Source organism: Acaromyces ingoldii (genome assembly GCF_003144295.1).
Source record: "Acaromyces ingoldii strain MCA 4198 unplaced genomic scaffold FA10scaffold_4, whole genome shotgun sequence".
Classification (NCBI taxonomy): Eukaryota; Fungi; Basidiomycota; class Exobasidiomycetes; order Exobasidiales; family Cryptobasidiaceae; genus Acaromyces; species Acaromyces ingoldii.
The window spans coordinates 1,687,092-1,705,638 of record NW_020290250.1 but is presented as its reverse complement, the minus strand read 5'-3'; the positions used below and the strand labels follow the sequence as shown (position 1 = coordinate 1,705,638).

Sequence of the window (18,547 nt, the reverse complement as noted above, 5' to 3'; positions counted from 1 at the left end):
CTACATTTTTGCCTTTTCGCCGCCAGACTTCGAGGCCAGACGGAGGTGCAAGTCCCGCATTTCGAGGCAGGCCTCGTTGATGTAGTGGCGCAGCTTGGCGGCGTCCTGCTTCCTGCTCGTGAGTGAGAAGGTCAGGTAGTCGCTCTTGATCTGTACATTTCTCGTCTAGTCAGCGACTTGAAACCGTAAAAAGAGCGGAAGGGAGTAGAACGACTCACAGCGTAAGCGCATCCGAAGCCATCGGGGACAACCTCTCCGTAGCCCCACGCATCGAAGCTCTCGCTCGAGATCTGCGACGTCGACAGCAGCCAGTGGCTGCTCTTTGCGTACATCTCGTCCTTGTACAGGTCCGGCACCTCCTCTCCTTCCTGCAGAAGCTTCTTGAGACCGAACAGGTGTCGGTCCACGCCCTCGCCATTGGCCGCCGACGCGGCGTAGGACAGGTGCTGCTTCGTCGCCTTTTGGAACAGCTCATAGACTTCTTCGTCCGACACTTTTCCAGACTCAAACGCCTCGACAAACGCCTGCGACTCGGGGCTGCACGATCGGATCGTCTCGGTCCTTCCCCACTTGAACTTTCGCGTCTGGGCCGACTCGTACGTCGGCGCCGGCTTGCCAAACATCTTGTAAAAAGCGACCTGGATGCACATCTGCACCCACGCATCAGGGCTGCACTTGAACTTCTTGATGGCTTCCTTGCCGTAGGCGCTGAATTCAAGGACAGCCAGGTCGTGCTTCGACTTGAGGTCCTCAAATGCGGCGATGCTGCTTGCAATGCGCGATTCGACTGTCTTGTCGAGCTGGAAGTTGAGCAGCGCGGGAGTGGGCAGGTCCGATCGCTTTGAGTTGCCCAGATCGATCTTGCCCGCAGGCAAGGCAGAGAGAATGAAGTCATTCATGCGCAGCGTGGGCGTTCCATCCATGGTAGAGTGTTCGCCCATGTAACCAGCCTTTCCGTTGTTGGTGACGATGAGCTGCTGCTTGTCGTAGAAGCGGTTCTTGCCATCACCCCACCAGACATTCCAGCCTCGCTCTTCCGTCGTCACGGGTGCAGAATCATCGAGGCAGAGAAGGATAACGCTGCTCTCGATGCGCTCGAGCATCTTCTGGTTGTGCTTGCCGCCGTCACCTGTGACATTGAGCAGCGCCTGGCGAGAGTCGGTCCAGGTGTCTCGGTCCACCGAAGAGAGCGCTCCGACGGGCAACGTGTCCATCTTCGATGCCGCCGGGTCCTTGACGATCTTTTCCAGTTGCCTGTTTGCATTGTATTCAGGGAGTCAGCTCCTCGCTCTCGGCTGGTTTCTGGCAGTTTGTTCAAAAGACTTACGCCTCAATCTCAGCAGCACTGAGTTCTTCTCCGTTGACGACGAGCTCAAACTCAAAGAAGTGGCCGTTCCTGGCTACGACCAGGTGGTTGTTGCTCCGAGGATCGTACTTCTTGGCCTGGTCAATTGGCTTTTCCGGAATTCGGCATGAGTTGAACATCCAGGGGTAGGAGCCGGAGCACATGGGCCCGCTCTTTGTCTTTTCCGGAGCCAATTCCTCGCTCTCTAGGAGCTTGCGGAACTGGAGCATGGCCTTGATCTGGCTCGCAGCGCGTGTCGGACCGGTTCTCCGCGAGCGGTCGTCCTTGTGCAGGTAAAAGTAGCTGACAAATGGCACGACGGGGTCCCTGTAGCCCATGTAAGCCGCGTCGTTCCACCAGGCGGCCAGCCAGTTGCCGTCCGACTCCGGGTCCTTTGCCCGCTGCTGCAGCCTCTCCTGGAGCTTCTTGAACAGTGCGGCATCCTTTCCCTTGAGGGCCGCCTCGACGGCCGACTCGGTGCGCTTGAGCGATGCCTCGTTGCCCTGGTGGTGCGGAAGAGTGGTGCGGAGGTACTTTGGCAGCGTCTGCTCGAGAGAGGGGACGGGGAGACTGGGCAGCGAGTCTTGTCCGGCCAGCAGAGGCCCCTTTCCGCCGGCCAAAGTTGTTGCGCGAAGAATCATGGTGCGCGCCTGAATGCGATTGGTCTTGAGAATGGACGAGGAAGATGTGATGGTGCTTCTGCCTGCTCGTCGGGCGGTAAGGCTGGCAAGCGAGTGCATGGGGTGGGGTGAGAAACACACGCCTGGACAAGAAGCGATGAACAAAGGCTAGGGGAGAGCAGAGAAACCCGGAGAGCGCAGAGGATGGAGAAAGGATTCTTTAAATCTCGTAGATTCCTGCTTCTGGGCAAGGACGACGGCGGGACCGGCTTACAGCGCGACCGGCTCAATTTTGCTCCACAGAGGCCAGAAAAACTCCACTGCCCACGCGTCCTCTTTTCACGGCCTCGAGCCGAGGTGCTCCGACCCCAGCCAAATACTGGACGCACACCGTTTTTCAAGTAGCAAGAGGCAATGATGGGAATTGGAGACGGTGGCTATTCTTGATGCTGAGAAGCCGGTCTTATAAATACATAAAGATTGATGTGAAAAGGAGAGTAGCATCTGGAGTGGGAGAGAGGAGATATGAAGCACAAAGACCCATGACGATTGGTAAAGAAGATGCAAGCTTCAAAGCGAGCATCTTGATGAGATAAATTTTTCAGAGCCATTGGCGCATCGTATTCTGTTCGAATGCCCAGCCACCGTTGTATCGGTCCTGCGTCACGTACGAGGGCGGACTAGGTCGCGAAGTGGATCGGCCTCTTGGCGCTTGGAGGTGCTGGCTGGGCACAGAAGGCGACAGGACCAGGCTGCGGTGAAGGCCGATCGAAGACGACTTCTGGAGCAGCGATGCTTGGAATGGACCACCAAGTCGGGCGGCATCGATGGGCTCCTCTGGAACCTCCATCTCGACGTCCTTGCCAACACGGCTGGCCAGCTTAGCCTTGTTCGCTGCAGGCTCAATCTGCACTTCCTCCTCCTTAATGGCGTGCAGGGCCGCCTCGAGACGGTCAGCCATCTTGGTATCCACGTCCATCGGCGACTCGCACTCGGCGGGTGTTGTCATGCCTGTGTCGGCGCCAGAACCGGCCTCGTCGTCGTCGAACGTCGTCGAAGAGCTTCCCCGGCGTGATGTCGAGGCAGACGAAGACGCAGATGAGGAGACTGATGACGATCGGCGTGGAAGAGAGATCATTCGCCGTGAACGCTCGCGTTCCTTCTCGTCCTCTTCCTGAGCCTGAGCTCGGTTTTCCTCGGCTGCTGCTGCTGCCGCCTCCTCGACCTGCTCCTCGAGCGCCTGTGCCACTGTCTTTGCTTCTGCAGCTGCTGGCTCTTCCTCCACTGCCTTGTTGGCCATCGTGGCAACGTGCGCTTTTGGTAGCTGGCTCCTGGACCGATCCTTGCGGCTCTGTCCACTCCCTGTATTGCTGTTACTCGCGCCGCTCTCGCCGTCACCATTCGCGAGACGGAAGGCCGAGTCGGTGATGTTGACAAAGCTGTATCCCTTTGGTCCGCCTCGGTAGGTGCCGATGACGTGGTCGTCGGCACCACCATACAGGCTCACGGTGGGATACCAGTACCTCTTTGGGGCCCAGATGAGCCCGCCCTCCTCCCAGCCGACCTCCTCGGTCCGCAGGGGAACGTAAAGGGAGTTTTTACCCAGCTCTTGCTCGGGCACGGCGACCGACGGGCTTGGCCGGCTGTCAGGCGGCGTCAGACGGATCATTGGAATGATGTGTCCACCTCGTCGGACCACCTTTGGCCCCGTTCCTGCCGGGCCGTATGTCTCTTCGTCGAGCTGTTCTTCGTGCAATATTTGTCGCGGCCTTGCCACGTCGGCCATCACTGCTGTTGCTGCTGCTGCTGCCATTCTATCGCTTTAGATCTGTATTGTTGTATGGTATTGCTGATGCCCGATCTCTGTCTTTACTTCAAGCACCAGGCTCGAAGAGAGGGACGTGGGAGAAGAGTGACAATCTAACGCTCGCTGCTGCTGCACTCCTGTACTACCGTTGGTGTCGGAGTGGCGCTGCGCGGCGGTACAGGTGAGCGAGTTGAGGGGCTAAGAGTAGGAGATGCGAAGGGCGGAGGAAAGAAAAGATGGGCGGAGAGAGAAGAAGGGTGGGCGGTCGCGGAGTTCTAATACATGAAAGAGGGTGGTGGGCTTTCGCGGAACTGCTGACAAGGTTGACCTGCGTCTTCTATGTCGAAGGAAACGAGCAGAAAGGAAAGAGAAGTTTGGGACAGTCTTGATCGTCGACCGACATCGACCTGTCGATGTATGTGTCCTCGCGGTCGCTATATGTCGTGCTGGTGATGACCTTTACAATGTGATTGTGGAAAGGATTTTCTATAATTTTCTATTTTCTTGATTGCCTAAGTTCAAGAGTTCACAAGGACGTCATCGATCGTTTCAAACCGACGCCTCGGCCTCCTAAGCTCATTGTTTGAAATTTTCGCCTTTGCTCCTAGCCTGCCTCCATGGGGTGTGCCCCTCCCCCCCTTTTCCACGCCGTGCATTTGCCAAGATTAGCAACTAGTGGGCAAACCGTCCCGAGGTGCGGATTGGGTACATGTTATTAGAAGCTCAATGATGCAGGCGGACCGCCTTACCCTGACCCTGTTGCCGTCCCCGTGCTGACAATGCGCATCCTGCGGGCGGCAACACATGCACCGGCGAATTTTTATTGATTGCTCATACGGGCAAAGCAATTAATCGGTAAAGCAGCGAGAATTACATTTGCACCTGCAATTGTGCGTCATTTCAACACAAGGGGAACTTGACCCCCCATCTATCGGAGCAAATTCTACGTGTTACCATTCACGGGCTAGAGACCATTGCGACGAGCTTCACAGCAGTAAAATGAACGACTCCCGTTGTTATTGCAAAATACCTGTGAGAACATATCCGCCTCCCATTGTCCGCCCGCCGAAGTCACAATAAGCGCGCAATGGAATAATTCAGGCTTCTTCGTATACAGTGAACACAAGTTGTTGGGAGGAAAGCCATCGTCATGGAGTATACGTAGTGGCGACGAACGAGTGTATGTGGGGACCTGCTTATACAACAGCCAAGGGTCACCACTTCCGTTACCAAATGGCTGTGGCAGCCTGAGGAAAAGGGATCGGTGACGGCCAAATAACCAGCCCTTCGAGTCGCGGGAGCTCTCTTTCAACCCTCTGTGAAGTGTTGAAACCCTGACTGTCAAGCTGAGTCGCCGCTACCGGGAACGCTAGCATCTCAGGCATTAGCTTGATCGCAATCGCTCGTGTACTCTTTCTCAAGGAGGGAGTGGAGGATACCGTCGAGATAGGACCCTTGCCCTGAGCGGACTTTCGAACAGACGGTCCTGCATTTGTGGGGATCTGTTCGCCATACTATATGAGGCAGGATCAAATTCCGACTCAGGAACGTGGCTGAAAGGTGCGCTTTATCTTTGACTCAATATTCGGGATCAAGCATTCAGGTGGACGTAGAGGAGCCTTCAGAAGCATTGTGTGTTGTCATTTTGAGCCTGACTGTTCGGAGTGCGAACAGAAACGGCTAGATATTCCTATGCTGGGTATGAGGGGAAGAGCGTTACTGTTGAGAACCGCGTAATTTGAGCTGGTGAAGGTACACCTGTGAGCTGTTTGGGTCTAAAGATATTGAATGAATGAGCGTTTTCATTGCCGTTTACTCGGGGCCGGCTAGATCGTCTCATGTCACGGCTCGAGTTCAATGGTGAACTGAATGCACGCCTCTTCCTAATCGTCTGCTTTTAAAGTTGAGATGGCAAGGCGGACGAAGTCATTGGCACATTGTCCTTAATTTTAATAATGAGAAGAGCGGCTACCGTACGGCGTAGCACGGGTGTGGCCTGCGTGACGGCAGTGCAGCCACGCGCCGTGCGATCGGCGTTTGGCTTGTGGGCAGATTAATGGATTGGTCGTTGCGGTGATGGCCGGCATATCGGTTCCCCTTACGCAAGCTACCACCAACTCCCCTGCCGCCCAAACAGCGGAGTACCGTCTCGGATAATATCAAGCCGTGGCTGCGAATGCGAGGCGAGACACATGGAGAGCGATACTGCCCACAACAAATAAGCTTGCTTCTTCCGCATCTTTCTTCGGCCTGCAAGCAGAATATTTCGGCATTCCTTGCGTAGAGCCTTCTTGGCGTTACGGTCGATCTTGGTGCACCGGCTCACCTTCAGTAGTGGCCAGGCACTCAACGTACGTTTTAGTTCTCCTCGTGGATCGCAATGCATTGCTTTCTGGCAGCATCGAGCCATGTCAGCCTGCCGAAGATTAGTGATTTCACTGTCACAGAACTTTTCTGAAGCAGCCTTCTGCTTCTTCATGGTCTCCATAACTCCCTGCCGTCCGCACGGACCGCGGCCCTGCGTATTCTTTCGTTCATGAGGAAGAAACAAAAGTGGAACCACGTGGACGAACCAATGTCTGAGCTTCATGCGCGTCGATGTTCCCGATTCCCCTTGGCAAACACGCAGACACGCATTTTCCTCAGCTTTTCCGCTATGTTCTGTATGAAAATGCAAGCCGAGAAAAAATCCAAAGAAATCCTGGTAGAGGTGACCCGTTTCCAATCCTTCTCTGCTTCTACTCAAGAACTTTTTTGTCACGATCCACAAACACAAAGGGCTCAGTGCCTGATTGCCCACTCGCTCGGACTCTCCCATTCTGTATATGATGATTGCCGATTCTTGCTTACAATTAATATTGCGCTCGGTTGTACATGCCTTTTGCAAAAGGACAATTCCAACGCTTTCGAGCGGCTGGCTTCCGCACTGCCGGCCAGGCGAAAGATAGGTTGGCGAATCGCCCTGCGCTAATGAAAGGTCGGGTGCAGGTGTATTTTTGGAGCTCTGGGGAGAAAATCTGCCGTTGCCAAGGCGACGAGAACAGCCCAGTACGCCGGGCAGTGCATTTAATATTCGCCAGGGTTCGCTATTCACCTTCCTCCCTCACCAACCCATGTCGTTCGTTGCTGGCTGACGATCATCCACCTAACCACCCTCTTCCTCTCTCTCCTCTTCTCTTCCTTATTCTTTTATCCTTCCCCTCTCTCTCTCGGACTATCCCTTATAACGATGCAGCTCAGCGCGGTGGCAGGCGCGATGCTCGGCATCTCCTTGATCGCTGGGCACTCGGTCTGGGCCCAAGAGCCAGTGGTGCAGTCGCGCTTCAACCTTTCGAAGCACCATGCCAAAAGGGACGCCAGCACGCTGATGTCAGGCGGTAACAACAACGAGGGCGAAGCACACGGCACAATCAAACCGCCCAAGGGTTCCACTTTCACTGATATTCCCGTCGGAAATGGCGGTGAGACGATCGCTGCATACTGGACAAAGAACCCAAACGAGGACAAGGCGAAGCAAGCATTCATCTTTATCCACGGGAAGCTCAGAGACGGAGACAACTACTGGACAATCATGAACGATGCCCTCGATAGCGCAGTGAAGGCCAACTACCCCGGTGCGGACGAGGATTCCATCGTGGTCGCACCAGAATTCTTCAGCACAAAATACAACTCAGGGGTGAGGAGAAGTGTTGCGCATTCCATGCGATGAGTTGAACTGCGAGGCTCACGCTGCCCTTTGCGCAGCAATACTCCAAGTCGGATCTGGCATGGCCCGACGTGAACGCCTGGCAGGCCGGCGACCCGGCGAACCACCCATCGGGAACCAAGCTGACCTCGTTCGATGCCTTGGATGCCCTTGTGGACGAATTCTCCAACTCGACAAGGTACCCGAAGATGAACAATATCACCGTGGCCGGGCATGGCGGAGGCGGACAGCTCATCTCTCGGTATGCCGCCGTCGCCAAGGACCCACCCTCGAACGTCCACGTTCGTTACGTCCACGGTGACCCGTCATCGTGTGCATACTTCACGACGGACCGCCCCTCGATCTCGGGCGAGACTCTTCCGTCCAAGTCAAGCTGCCCCGAGTACAACACCTGGCGTTATGGCTTCGACAACTTCACAGGCACGTCCGACGGCCTCAAATCGCCACAAGACTACTTCAAGCAGTACATCACCCGCGATGTCGTCTCTATTGTCGGATACCAAGACGTCGACGCCAGTGGCGACACGTACTGCATGGCTGAAATGCAGGGCGGCACCAAGCGACGTGACCGTAATCTGATCTGGTGGCGCTACGTCAACACACTTGCGCGAACCTCTGAGGACCTCACCGGCTTCCCAGGGTCGTACGATAGCTTGCCCGACTGGAGCAACATCTCGTCGAACTACATCAGCACACGTCTTATTGTCGTGGAAAATGCCGATCACAATCCCGAGGAGGTCTTTTCGTCCGACGAGGGAAGGGCTTCCCTCTTCAAAGACTCGAACCTGCCAACAGGCTGGAGGCCCGACGGCTGGACAGCCGTCCCATCCCAGGCGCCCCCCAACAGAGGCGCGACCAATTCATCGAGCCAGACAAAAGGCTCGAGCGCGACCACTGGTTCGTCCAGCTCCTCTTCTCAGACCACCGGCACGAGTGACGCTTCCACACTTGCCGGCTCGTCTCTCGTCTCTCTTTTCCTTCTCTGCACCCTTGCTCTCTTTCTGGTGTTCTAATCTCCTTCCTTCCTCATAATGGTCAGCAGCACAGGACAATAACTTCGTTCACCGTACGCATTCTGTATAGCTCGAGTTCTGGAACCCGGCTCGTCCCATCACACACCATAGCATACCTCTCTTTCTCTCTTCTGTCTTTGCTTTGCTCTGGATTTGCCTGGAATTGCATTTCATTGGGATGGCACTCTTACAGCTTCAGGTCTCTGAGCGCCTGGATGTTTTGATGCTCTTCAAACTTGGCAAGCTCATCCAGCTGCTTCTTCTCGAGCTGCTTCTCCCGCCAGCGGCGCATGCGCGTCTTGAGACCGCCCTCGTTGGTCAAATCGTCCTTCATGAGGAGCTCGATGGGCCAGGCATCAACTGTGCGTTTGTCGGCGGTGTGCTCAGGTCCCAATCTTCCCGTCTTCCCGTCTCGCTTCGTCGGAATTGCTCCTGAAGACGAGGAGTGAGCAGCAACGAGCGGCAGGGTGCGAGAGACTGCTGAGGAAAGGGGACCTTCGGCCGGTGCCAAGTCGAGGTAGTCGCTCTCTGCAAAGGAGGCCGAGGCGTCCGAGTCGTCTATTGTGCGGCTCCACCCCGCTCTGCTTTCGTTCAGCATTGCGACTTGTTCGCTCGGTGTTGGCGCCTGTGCAACGGGCGGAGCCTTGACGCTTTGCCGCACCATGTCACCGACGAGCAAGAGCCCTCTGCGCCTCTGTTGAGCCTTCTTGCTCCCGTGCAACATTCGCCATTCTTCCATCGCCTTTACCAGCCTCTCCTCAGACGCCGGACTCGTCCTGAATCCCCTGCTGAGACTGCCCAAGCCTTTGCCCTGGAAAGCAGAGACAAAGATGGGATCGGTGGGCGACCAAGGCACCCACGTCTCTCGATCGACGACGTGGGCGACTGAAGCGTTACTCCGCCGGACGCTTTGTCTTCCCTCGGATTTCTTCCAGGGTACGTGCACTTTGACCGTTCCCTGATCTAGCGTTGGGACGATGGCATAGCGCTCCCAGACAAAGGCGCCCTTCTTGCGGTCGTATTTGACACCGGACCTTGTAAGCCTGCTCGCATAGACACCCTTCTTGAGGTCCAGCTTGACATTTTCAGGCAATTGCAGGTTCGTTGGCAGCTTCAGCGACAGGTTCGAGTAGTGCACCGGCTTGGGGACGAGGGATACGTTGCTAGAGTAGCCCTTTGACGGGTCTTCCGGATCGTAGAGACGCGGGAGCATGTGCTTGTATTGCGTCGGGATGCGCTCCGTCAGCTCTGGCTTGTCCTCTTCGGCCGCGCGAAGCCAGACGAGGTTCCGCTCCTGGTCCACGCTCGCGACGATGCCGCCGTACTGCTTTCGTTGTCCATCTTTGCCGACAAACGAGCCTCGTGTGACGACGACCTCGTCCCCCGGTGCAATGTTCCAGTATGCAATGCGATCCTTTGGCTGCACATACGCAGGCATGCCATTGCCGCCGTACCGCGGGACGCCCCTTCGCGAGAATTTGCCATTGCCCTTGACGCTACTGCCCTGGGGTGGCAGCATGTGGCGGAGATGCCGCAGGACTCGCGAAGTCGAGCCCGGAGGCGGTAGTACCACCGACATTATCGCTGCCTTCTGTTATGGCGATGCCTTTGGTGATGTCGTCTCTGATTTTCTCGTTTTTTTTCTGCGACGAGAAGAAAGTCGATTGGGGGCTTGGGCAACGCGTGACGGAAATATTCGGTCACGCGAGCAGAAGGTGCATGCATGAGCCAAAAGCCAAGAATCATTTGGGTGGACAGGAAGAAATGACTCCTCGCTCCAATCGCAAAGCTCAAAGGAAAAAGGCATTGAATTGGGCATGGTCCGTCGCTTCGAGATCAAGGTGCCTTGCACCTCGTCCAACATCGGACCCGGCTTCGACGTCGTCGGCCTGTCCCTCTCCCTGTACCTGACGCTGTCCGTCACCGTTGACGCCCAGCTCAAAAACACAGCACCGACGCTTCGATACACTGGCGAGGGCGCGTCCGAGGCGCCTCTCGACGCCTATAAGAATCTGACGACTCGGACGGCACTCTACGTCCTCCGGTGCGCCGGTATCTCATCATTCCCACTCGGTGTCTCGATCGACGTCAACAACGAAGTTCCCTTTGGGCGAGGGTTGGGGTCGTCGGGCGCCGCTGTCGTCGCCGGTCTGCTCCTTGGTGATGCCCTGGGCGAGCTTCGCCTGCCCAAGGAGCGCCTTTTGGACCATGCCCTCATGATCGAGCGCCACCCAGATAATGTCACGGCTGCGCTCATCGGTGGCTTCGTCGGGTCCTACCTCCTCGATCTCTCACCAGAAGACACGACGGCAAAGGCCGTGCCTCTCTCGGAGGTCCTGCCCGAATACCCGCCCGATGCGGGGGCCGAGTGGGGCAAAGACCCGCCGGCACCGCCGCACGGAATTGGCCACTACATCCGCTTTGGCTGGGCGCCCGAGATCGATGTGATTGCCATCATTCCTCAATTTGAGGTCTCGACGGCGAAAGCACGGAGCGCGCTGCCGGACAGCTACTCCAAGGCGGACCTGATCTTCAACCTGCAGCGCCTCGCCGTGCTCACGACGGCACTCGCCAGGAGCCCGCCGGACCAGGGCCTCATCTTCCAGGCGATGCAGGACCGCGTCCACCAGCCGTACCGTAAGCACTTGATCCCCGGCCTGCCGCGAATTCTCGCCAGCGTCACGCCGTCGACGCACCCGGGCCTGCTCGGCATCTGCCTCTCAGGCGCCGGCCCCACCATCCTCGCCCTCGCCTCTACCTCGCGGCCCAACCAGCAGGCCATTGCAGACACAATCTGCCACGAATTTTCCAAGGAGCAGATCACCTGCCACGTCCAGTTCCTCCACGTCACGACCGAGGGCGCCACCTGTACAGAACAGTCACCATGACCATCGTGTTGCAGTCTTGTCCAGTCAGTGATTGATTGTTTGATTGGGTAGTAGTGGTTTTACAATATACAATGTAGAGTTTTCCTCAGTCCTCGTCATCCATCCCACCACGCGTCCAGAGCTCGCCGACGTCGACCCACCCCTGCAGCGTGCTGATACCCCGCTCAAAGCCCATGAGGGCGTCTTCGAAGAGATTTCTGTAGTTCTCTGCCGCAATGTGCCTTGGCTTGCCGACGACAAATGAAGCGACGAGCTTTTCAATTTTCTCATTCCCGATGCCCTCCATTGATATCTTTGTCTCCACGACCTTGTCCCGCAGCGTCTTGAGGGCATCGACGAAGCCCTCGAGGTCGAGATCGAGGCCGTCGCCCATCGAATTTGACGAGCGACGGACGGCGTCGACAAGGACAAGGACGAAGCGAATTGCCCTGAGCCGGGCCTGGAGCTCGGCGAGGCGCATGGCTGCCGTCAGGGCAAGCGCCTCGACACAGGCACTCCTCTGCGTCTTGCTTGGCAAGTCGGCCCTCGTCTGGCTCGAGCCAAGGGCAGATGCAGTTCCACCGCTGCTGCCACTACTGCTGCTGTTGCTGCTCACCCTTCCTGCAGAAGAGGAAAAGCTCGACACCTTCGAAAAGGCCCAGCGTCGCTTGCGCGGCGCCTCGTCCGTCGAGAGCGTCCAGGTGTCGCGCATCACATCGAGCTCCTTCTGAAGTTCGTCGTACGGAGATTTCTTGGCTTGGGCCACGTCTGGGGCGATGAACTTCTCGATGGTCAAGGGCGTGGGTGAGGCAAGGACGAGACGCGAAAGTAGAGGGATGCTCTCCGAATCATGGTCGTCGACGATTAGATCGGGAAGCATCTCGACAGACCGAAAGTCGGCAGCTTGCGTCTTCACATTCACCGTCTGAACCAGGTATAGGGTGATTGCACGCATCAACGCGTTCTCGACGGCTGCATCGGTCTCTGCAAGCATCTCATCAAGAATGACATCGATGGCCACGTCGTCAGCCTCGTCGAGAATCATGGCCGTGCGCCGGACGAGGGCGTCTTTGTCGAGCAGGCCGAGTCGGCCCAGATGAAGGAGCTGTGTATGCATGGGGTGGTCAGGGCTCGGGCCACCTCTGAGGCAGTGTGTACGAGGGCAGTACCCACCTCTATGAGCAGCCTCGTTGCCGTTTTTGCTCGTCTGTGCCTCTCCGCATGCTTTGCCTTTCGGCTCAGCCTGGTCTTCTGCTCCCTCTCTCTTGTCCACCGCGGCATAAGCCCGGTAACGACGACGTCGATTGCTTCCCCTACTTCGGTGGATGCAACAGCCGTTTTCTCCTCTTTCCCCTCGTCATCCTCCCCTTCGTGCCCATCTGGCTTTCTACGCCGCTTCCCCGTCGCACTACTCCTCGGCCTGGGAAACTGTCGCGCGAGATGCAGCGAGAGCCTCGACGATCTTCTCCCTGCTTCGACCCGCATCCTCTGTCCCCTCCAGCAATGGACAAGCACGTCCAGTATCCGCCAGACTGCCTCGCGATCGTAAGCGCTAGAGCCGGCTTCCTCCTCTTCCTCTTCATGTCCCTCTTTGTGGACCCTCTTCCTGAACCTGGATCGCACGCCGGCCTCTTCCCCCTCCCTCGTCCTGCTCTTGGTGCTGCTGTTGCTGTGCACCTTGATACTCCCAAGCTCCTCCATCCTCAGTACTTCCCAGACGTCTTCCTTTGCCCCGTACTCGTCAGCAAGCATCTTCGTCCGACTGCTCATCCCCGCGCTGTCCTCCTCGCTGCCTTCACCGCTGCTTCTGCGTCCCTTTGTGTTGGTGCTGCTGCTGCTGCTGTTGCTGGACGCATCCCCACGTACAGCAGCCCGCGAGCACGGCGGAAAGGCATCGAGAATGACGTCGACATCGAGCAGCCGCGCAAGACGGGCGAGAATGGCCGTAGACGCCAGCGCGGCCTCGTTGCTGGGCCTGGCGAGATTCGATCTGTTGGTCTTGTCCTTGCTGCGCTGGGGCGGACAAGTCGAGACGAGGGCAATGGCCGCTACATGCCGGACGAGGGATCTGCTGCCGAGTCAGAAACCCACGCTCCAGCTCGCTTTGTCAGGACTCACGAGTCGGGGTAGAAGCCCTGTGAAGCAATGTCGTCTACGACGTGCAGGCCCGCTTCGTCTGACATGGTCCATGCTCAGCATACAGCAAGGTGTGCGCCACGACCAATGAGGAAGACACCACTCACAGAGGTCCTCGCTGAATGCATCATCTGCCAGCTGGGCAAAACTGTGAGGTGCGAGGAGGGCATTCGCCTCCGGCACCATGGTCCCGTTTGCGTCTTGAAACGAGCGGGGGGGCGGACGAAGGTGTCGGTCGCACCTGCGATGCCTCCAACTTCCTTCGCTGGGTGGCCCTTGTCTTTTCCACAGAGGAGTTGGCCAGCAAGGGAATCGGAGCAACAGTCTTCCTTCGACGCACGCCGGACCCGAATCCACCACGCTTGGTTATGCCTAAGAACCGACAATGACGGTGTCACACGGCCTGACTGCCAATGCAAGGGAAACTTTAAGATTGCAAAGAACACCAAGCTTGGAGATTTTGATGGCGCCGCGTGAGCCGACGCGTCGCGGGCAGGCCGGGCATTATTTCATTTCCCATTTGGCGTTAACGTCCATTTCGATTTGCGACTAGGAAACGGGAATCAAAAGGGGGCCGAGATGGAGTCGACGTTGAAGCGCCAGCTCAAGGCGTGGCAGCGTGAATTCCGGCAGCAGGTGAGTGCCAACGAGCTTCATGAAACTGGAGGAAGAAAGCTCAGACGTGCTTGTACGTGGCAGCATGGACGAGAGCCAAGCCGGAAGGACATGGACAAGGTGCCCCACGTTGCGGCCATCTACGACCAGTGGCATGCGTCGCAGGGCTCGAAGCCCAAGGCCTCGTCCAGCTCGAGCTCGGCATCCAGGGAAGACTCCAAGAGAGCCGAGCAACCGAGACAGAAGGCAGCAAGAGAAAAGACGAGGCGCCCGCTCGTGGACCCCTCGACGCCATCAAAGAGGCGACCAGGAGGAGGAGGAGGAGACCCATTTAAGACGCCGACGAAGCCCGCGAGCGCTTCCAAACACTACTCACCCTCGGTCAACGGCTCAGGAGGGTCCGTTGTCGATGCCGCACTGACGAACGCCGCAACCCTTGCGAGCCCGTCTGCGATGACGCCCAGCCGGCGTCCCAAAGTAGCCTCGCCGTGGGGCTCAACAGCAGCCACCTGGTCATATTACGGCGAGACGTCCTCATCTCCAGCCCTATCTAAAGCCCTGGTATCACCATCACCGTCCAGACGGACGGCAGGCCCGACACCGACCGCGGCGGCGACGGTGATCACGCCGAGCAAAAGCAAGGCGCAGCGCGAGAGATTGGATCGGGCCATCATGCAGCTCGAGTACACGCCACGGACAAAGGCGAGAAAGAGGCTAAGGGGCGAGGCCGTGCCAAAGACGCCTGCTGCCAGGCGTGTCGCATCGGGTGCAGCGGGAAGGAGAAGAGGTGCTGGGGGCCTGCTAGTCCTTGACGAGGAAGAGGAAGACGGGGATGATAACGAAGTGAGGGACCGACGACCCGAGAAGAGGCAGAAGAGTCAGGGACAGACACGGACCTTGGCGCAGTTCGGATTCGGTGTTGTGGGAGGGAAGGGAAAGAGGGCGCAAGACGAAGACGACGACGACGAGGAAGCATGTCTTGGGCCCTCGCCGAACCGGGCGAATCGAGCAAAGGGCCTCTTTCAGGGTTCAGTGCAAGCATCTTCGTCGAGCTATCAACCGCTTTTCGGCCCCGCTTCATCGAAACGGCAGTGGCTCGACGAGGAGGAGGAGGAGGAGGAGGAGGAGGAGGAAGAAGAAGAGGGAGGAGCAGAGATGGAGGGCGAAAGGACAGTAGAAGAACAGGAAGAGGGAGCTTTTTCTAGCACTTCTTCATCAATATCGTCGCCGCGTTCCTCGGCCATGGACACCGCCACCTTGCTGCACAGGCAAAGAGGTTCGCTTTCGTCTCCACCCACCGAGACGACACCAGTTCCAATGGAGGATGTGCCGATGCATGATGCCAGTCTTGGCCGTGGCTCAAGAGCCGGACTCGATCATGAAGAACAAGGAGCTGCGCGGACCGACGGCGGGATAGCGCTGAAGCCATATAGGCTCTTTGAACGGCCTGTCCGTCCATCGAACTCCTTTTCCGACGACGACGAAGAGGAGAACGGGGAGGGCTGGCCTGGCCTGTCGCGCCGCCCGACGACCACCATCACAATACTGGACAATCAAGAGGCGGAAGAAGAAGAGGAAGATATCAAGATTGATGGCTTGACTCTGTCGAGCCCCTCTGCGCAGGGAAAGAGCGCACGGCGAGCTCGACGGATCAGGGACGAAGAGGTCCTGCGCAGACTGTTGGGCGATTCCTCGGCCCTCGTGCTCGAGGAGGGCGACGACGGCGAGGAGAAGTGGGACGAGCGGGGGAAGAATGTGGCAAAGACGACGTCGACGACATGGGGCGAGGCAAAGGGGAAGAACAACACTGGGCCAAAGAAGGGTGCGAAGAAGGCTGCTGCCATCGCGGCCGCTGCCGAGAAGCTCAAGGAGGAGGAAGCTCGACGAGAAGAGAAAAAGGAGAATCTCGTCTTCAAGACGATGGCTCGAGCAGGCGTCGGCGACGCGGAGGAAGGGGACGAGGAGGTAGATGCAGGGGCAGACGAGTGGGACTCGGAGGTAGACGAGGCAGAGTACGGATTGGGGGATGGGTATATGGATGAAGTCGATGTGATCTGACAGTATACACATGCATTGCTATAATTACAATCATCGCCTGCCTCTGGCTTTGCCCTTGCCTTTTGCTGTCCTCTTCTTGGTGGGAGAGTACGAGGCCGACGAGCCCGAGGAAGACGGCGAAGAAGGGTCTGGTGCCACGGCAAGAGCGCTGTTGGCCATGGGTGTGCTGAGGCACCCAACCAAGAGGTCGCTCAGCTCGCGCGGCAGATACCGTCGCGCCAATGTCGGGATAGGCTCCCGCGGCGTTGCGAAACCATGTCTGTTGATGATGAGACCATCAGCCTGGGGCGAGAAAAAGGAAGGACACAAAGGGGCACTCACGTCTTGATGACGGCCATGGCATCCTGCTCGGTCACGGTCCGAGATCTGCCGTGCTGCCTGGCCACGTCCGACACCTGCCGTGTGAATTCAGCCAGGAACTCGTGGGTGCTACAAGAGATGGTCAGCTTTTTGACGTCTTTGAAAGGGACAGAAGCGAAAGCTCACGCCTCTTCGACGGCATCCACGACGCCGTTTTCCAAAGCGATGGTCTGCCGTTTAGTCGCAGTTGGCCCACCAGAGAGGGAGCCTTTGCTCGGCTGCACGGCAGCATCGAAGAGCCTTCGGACAGTCGTCGGGGGCAGCATTGGCGTCGGTTTGCCCGTGATGGGCGACTTGCGGCTGCGTTTGCGGCGAGCGACTCTGCGGCGCAGCAGACCCATTTGTGCCTTGCGCACCTGCTGGCGCGTCAGTGCGTCGCCGTCTTCTCCTCCAGAAGAGGACGATGCATCTAGATCTTCAGCTCCGACCTCTCCAATGTCCTCGTCGGACTCGTCATACTGATAAATGAGGCTCTTGTCGAGAAGGTCAGACGGGCCGAGTCTAGACGTGTCGACGATGTCCGTGTCCGATGGGCGTGGCGCACTGCTTCTTGGAGTGTCCTGCTCATCCTCGTTGAATGCTGTTATGGATGCTGCTCTTTCGTCACCAAACGCATCTCCGTCGCCTGTGAGGAAGTCGACGTCTGCTTCTACATCGTTGAAGCCGACCGTCGTGGGCTCCGACATGGCTCTCGTCAGCGACAACCTCGTCGAATCGTCGTCGTTGAACCCTTCCAAAGCGTTTGCGAATGCATTCATCAGCCCCGACCGATCCTCTCCTTCGCGTCCCAGGGCTGATCCGAAGACGTCTTCCTCCTCCTCTTCATCGTCGTCGCGCAGGCCACTCGGCTCGCCGATGCTAAAGAGACTTGGTCTGTTGCGCGTCACAGTTGAAGCTGGCGTGAGGAGCGTGGTTCCTTCATCTTGCAGCAGCTCCGCAAAGATGTTGCTCGATCGCGTCGACTGGCGACGGCGCTGCCTCGCTTGCTCATTGCCCAAAGCGCTACTCGTGCTGACGTCGCCTGCAACCTCTCCATCGTCGCGCGTCAGATCCCCAGGGACTGGCTCACCAGGCCGCAGGCTCGCATTGCGGCGAGGGATGTTGCGTAGACCAGGTCGGACAAACGACGGTGCGGGCCTTTCCCTCGGAGTGGGCTCGGGCAAGACTCCAGGTGCTGGTTGGTTGTCTTCGGTCAGCCACAACATCACCCATGGTCAAATCCGATTAGGGACTCACCCATAGCGAGCTGTACGAGAAGAGCCATGGGGCTCTCTCCGATCCCTGCGCCCCACCCCCCGATACCATGGGTGGCAGCAAACGGGGTGCTTTTGACCGCTGCCGGCCTCTTGCTCGCGCTCTGGTGCAGCTCCTTGTTTCTTCGCACCGTATCGAGAAAGCCAGGGGTATCCCTTGCCCCACCTCCACGCCCAGGGGTTCGAAGAAAAGAGGATGGGCCAGGGGTAGAGGCGAGGCGAAGATCTTGCTGAAAGGCGGCCAACGACTGGCGCGCTGAAGGTGGCCCGCCAGCGCGTCTGGCCATGGGAGTCGCAGCCGCTGCAAGGCTTTTTCGCACCTCTTGTCGGATCACGGAAGCAGAGGGGGGCTGAGATAGAGACCTTCTCCGTCTTGTTCCTGATGTCGCTGCTGAAGGAGAAGAGGATGAAGGCGCCTTCGGGGTAGCCTCGATGCCCAATGCGCTCATCTGGGGCGAGGCCCTCTTCCTCGGCGTCTGCGAGGCAGACGCCCGCCCTCGTTTGCGAGCCGAGCGCAGAGCCATGTCCGCAGCGGAAATCGGCGAATTGTCTCTTGACGAGTCTTCATCTTCCTGCCCCAAAAACGCGGACGAAGACGCCGCGCTCCGACGAGGCCGAGGGGTGGCCATCCTCGTCTTGCCTAGGTGTTGCTCGTGTTGGTTTTTTGGTGTTTTATCGACCGACGCGTCCAGACATCAGAGTCGCTCGCCCTAGGTGCACCGGGACTCGGGTTTCCAGGTTGATTTTTTTTTTCTTATATCCTCTCC

The 18,547-nt window shown here is 57.8% G+C and overlaps 8 protein-coding genes across 8 annotated transcripts; 3 read left to right on the top strand and 5 right to left on the bottom strand.

The window, feature by feature from the left end:
- On the bottom strand, nucleotides 1-1,986 carry FA10DRAFT_272571 (putative carnitine O-acetyltransferase mitochondrial precursor; the record flags this gene model as incomplete). The annotated part of the gene is made up of 3 exons (XM_025523132.1): nucleotides 1-150; nucleotides 219-1,254; nucleotides 1,328-1,986. The coding sequence occupies 3 exons, from the start codon at nucleotides 1,984-1,986 to the stop codon at nucleotides 1-3; spliced, it is 1,845 nt and encodes a 614-aa protein (XP_025376770.1).
- A 384-nt stretch (nucleotides 1,987-2,370) lies between these two features.
- FA10DRAFT_268103 (hypothetical protein) lies at nucleotides 2,371-4,182 on the bottom strand. The gene has a single exon (XM_025522180.1). The coding sequence runs from the start codon at nucleotides 3,776-3,778 to the stop codon at nucleotides 2,567-2,569; it is 1,212 nt and encodes a 403-aa protein (XP_025376769.1). The 5' UTR covers nucleotides 3,779-4,182; the 3' UTR covers nucleotides 2,371-2,566.
- A 2,708-nt stretch (nucleotides 4,183-6,890) lies between these two features.
- FA10DRAFT_268101 (hypothetical protein) lies at nucleotides 6,891-8,562 on the top strand. The gene is made up of 2 exons (XM_025522179.1): nucleotides 6,891-7,448; nucleotides 7,517-8,562. Exons 1-2 carry the CDS (start codon nucleotides 7,002-7,004, stop codon nucleotides 8,489-8,491), a joined length of 1,422 nt encoding a protein of 473 aa, XP_025376768.1. The 5' UTR covers nucleotides 6,891-7,001; the 3' UTR covers nucleotides 8,492-8,562.
- Nucleotides 8,563-8,635: 73 nt separating this feature from the next.
- FA10DRAFT_268100 (hypothetical protein) lies at nucleotides 8,636-10,116 on the bottom strand. The gene has a single exon (XM_025522178.1). The coding sequence runs from the start codon at nucleotides 10,068-10,070 to the stop codon at nucleotides 8,679-8,681; it is 1,392 nt and encodes a 463-aa protein (XP_025376767.1). The 5' UTR covers nucleotides 10,071-10,116; the 3' UTR covers nucleotides 8,636-8,678.
- Nucleotides 10,117-10,259: 143 nt separating this feature from the next.
- FA10DRAFT_147895 (homoserine kinase) lies at nucleotides 10,260-11,486 on the top strand. Its single transcript, XM_025518084.1, has one exon. It carries the CDS (start codon nucleotides 10,309-10,311, stop codon nucleotides 11,377-11,379), a length of 1,071 nt encoding a protein of 356 aa, XP_025376766.1. The 5' UTR covers nucleotides 10,260-10,308; the 3' UTR covers nucleotides 11,380-11,486.
- Nucleotides 11,487-12,244: 758 nt separating this feature from the next.
- Nucleotides 12,245-13,921, bottom strand: FA10DRAFT_147893 (hypothetical protein). Its single transcript, XM_025518083.1, has 3 exons — nucleotides 13,602-13,921; nucleotides 13,477-13,534; nucleotides 12,245-13,426 (listed from the first exon to the last, which is right to left on the bottom strand). Exons 1-3 carry the CDS (start codon nucleotides 13,678-13,680, stop codon nucleotides 12,400-12,402), a joined length of 1,164 nt encoding a protein of 387 aa, XP_025376765.1. The 5' UTR covers nucleotides 13,681-13,921; the 3' UTR covers nucleotides 12,245-12,399.
- An 18-nt stretch (nucleotides 13,922-13,939) lies between these two features.
- FA10DRAFT_302889 (hypothetical protein) lies at nucleotides 13,940-16,270 on the top strand. The gene is made up of 2 exons (XM_025525181.1): nucleotides 13,940-14,130; nucleotides 14,194-16,270. The coding sequence occupies exons 1-2, from the start codon at nucleotides 14,074-14,076 to the stop codon at nucleotides 16,165-16,167; spliced, it is 2,031 nt and encodes a 676-aa protein (XP_025376764.1). The 5' UTR covers nucleotides 13,940-14,073; the 3' UTR covers nucleotides 16,168-16,270.
- Nucleotides 16,151-18,441, bottom strand: FA10DRAFT_302888 (hypothetical protein). The gene is made up of 4 exons (XM_025525180.1): nucleotides 17,764-18,441; nucleotides 16,654-17,701; nucleotides 16,489-16,596; nucleotides 16,151-16,426 (listed from the first exon to the last, which is right to left on the bottom strand). The coding sequence occupies exons 1-4, from the start codon at nucleotides 18,407-18,409 to the stop codon at nucleotides 16,198-16,200; spliced, it is 2,031 nt and encodes a 676-aa protein (XP_025376763.1). The 5' UTR covers nucleotides 18,410-18,441; the 3' UTR covers nucleotides 16,151-16,197.
- Between the last annotated feature and the right edge of the window lie 106 nt (nucleotides 18,442-18,547).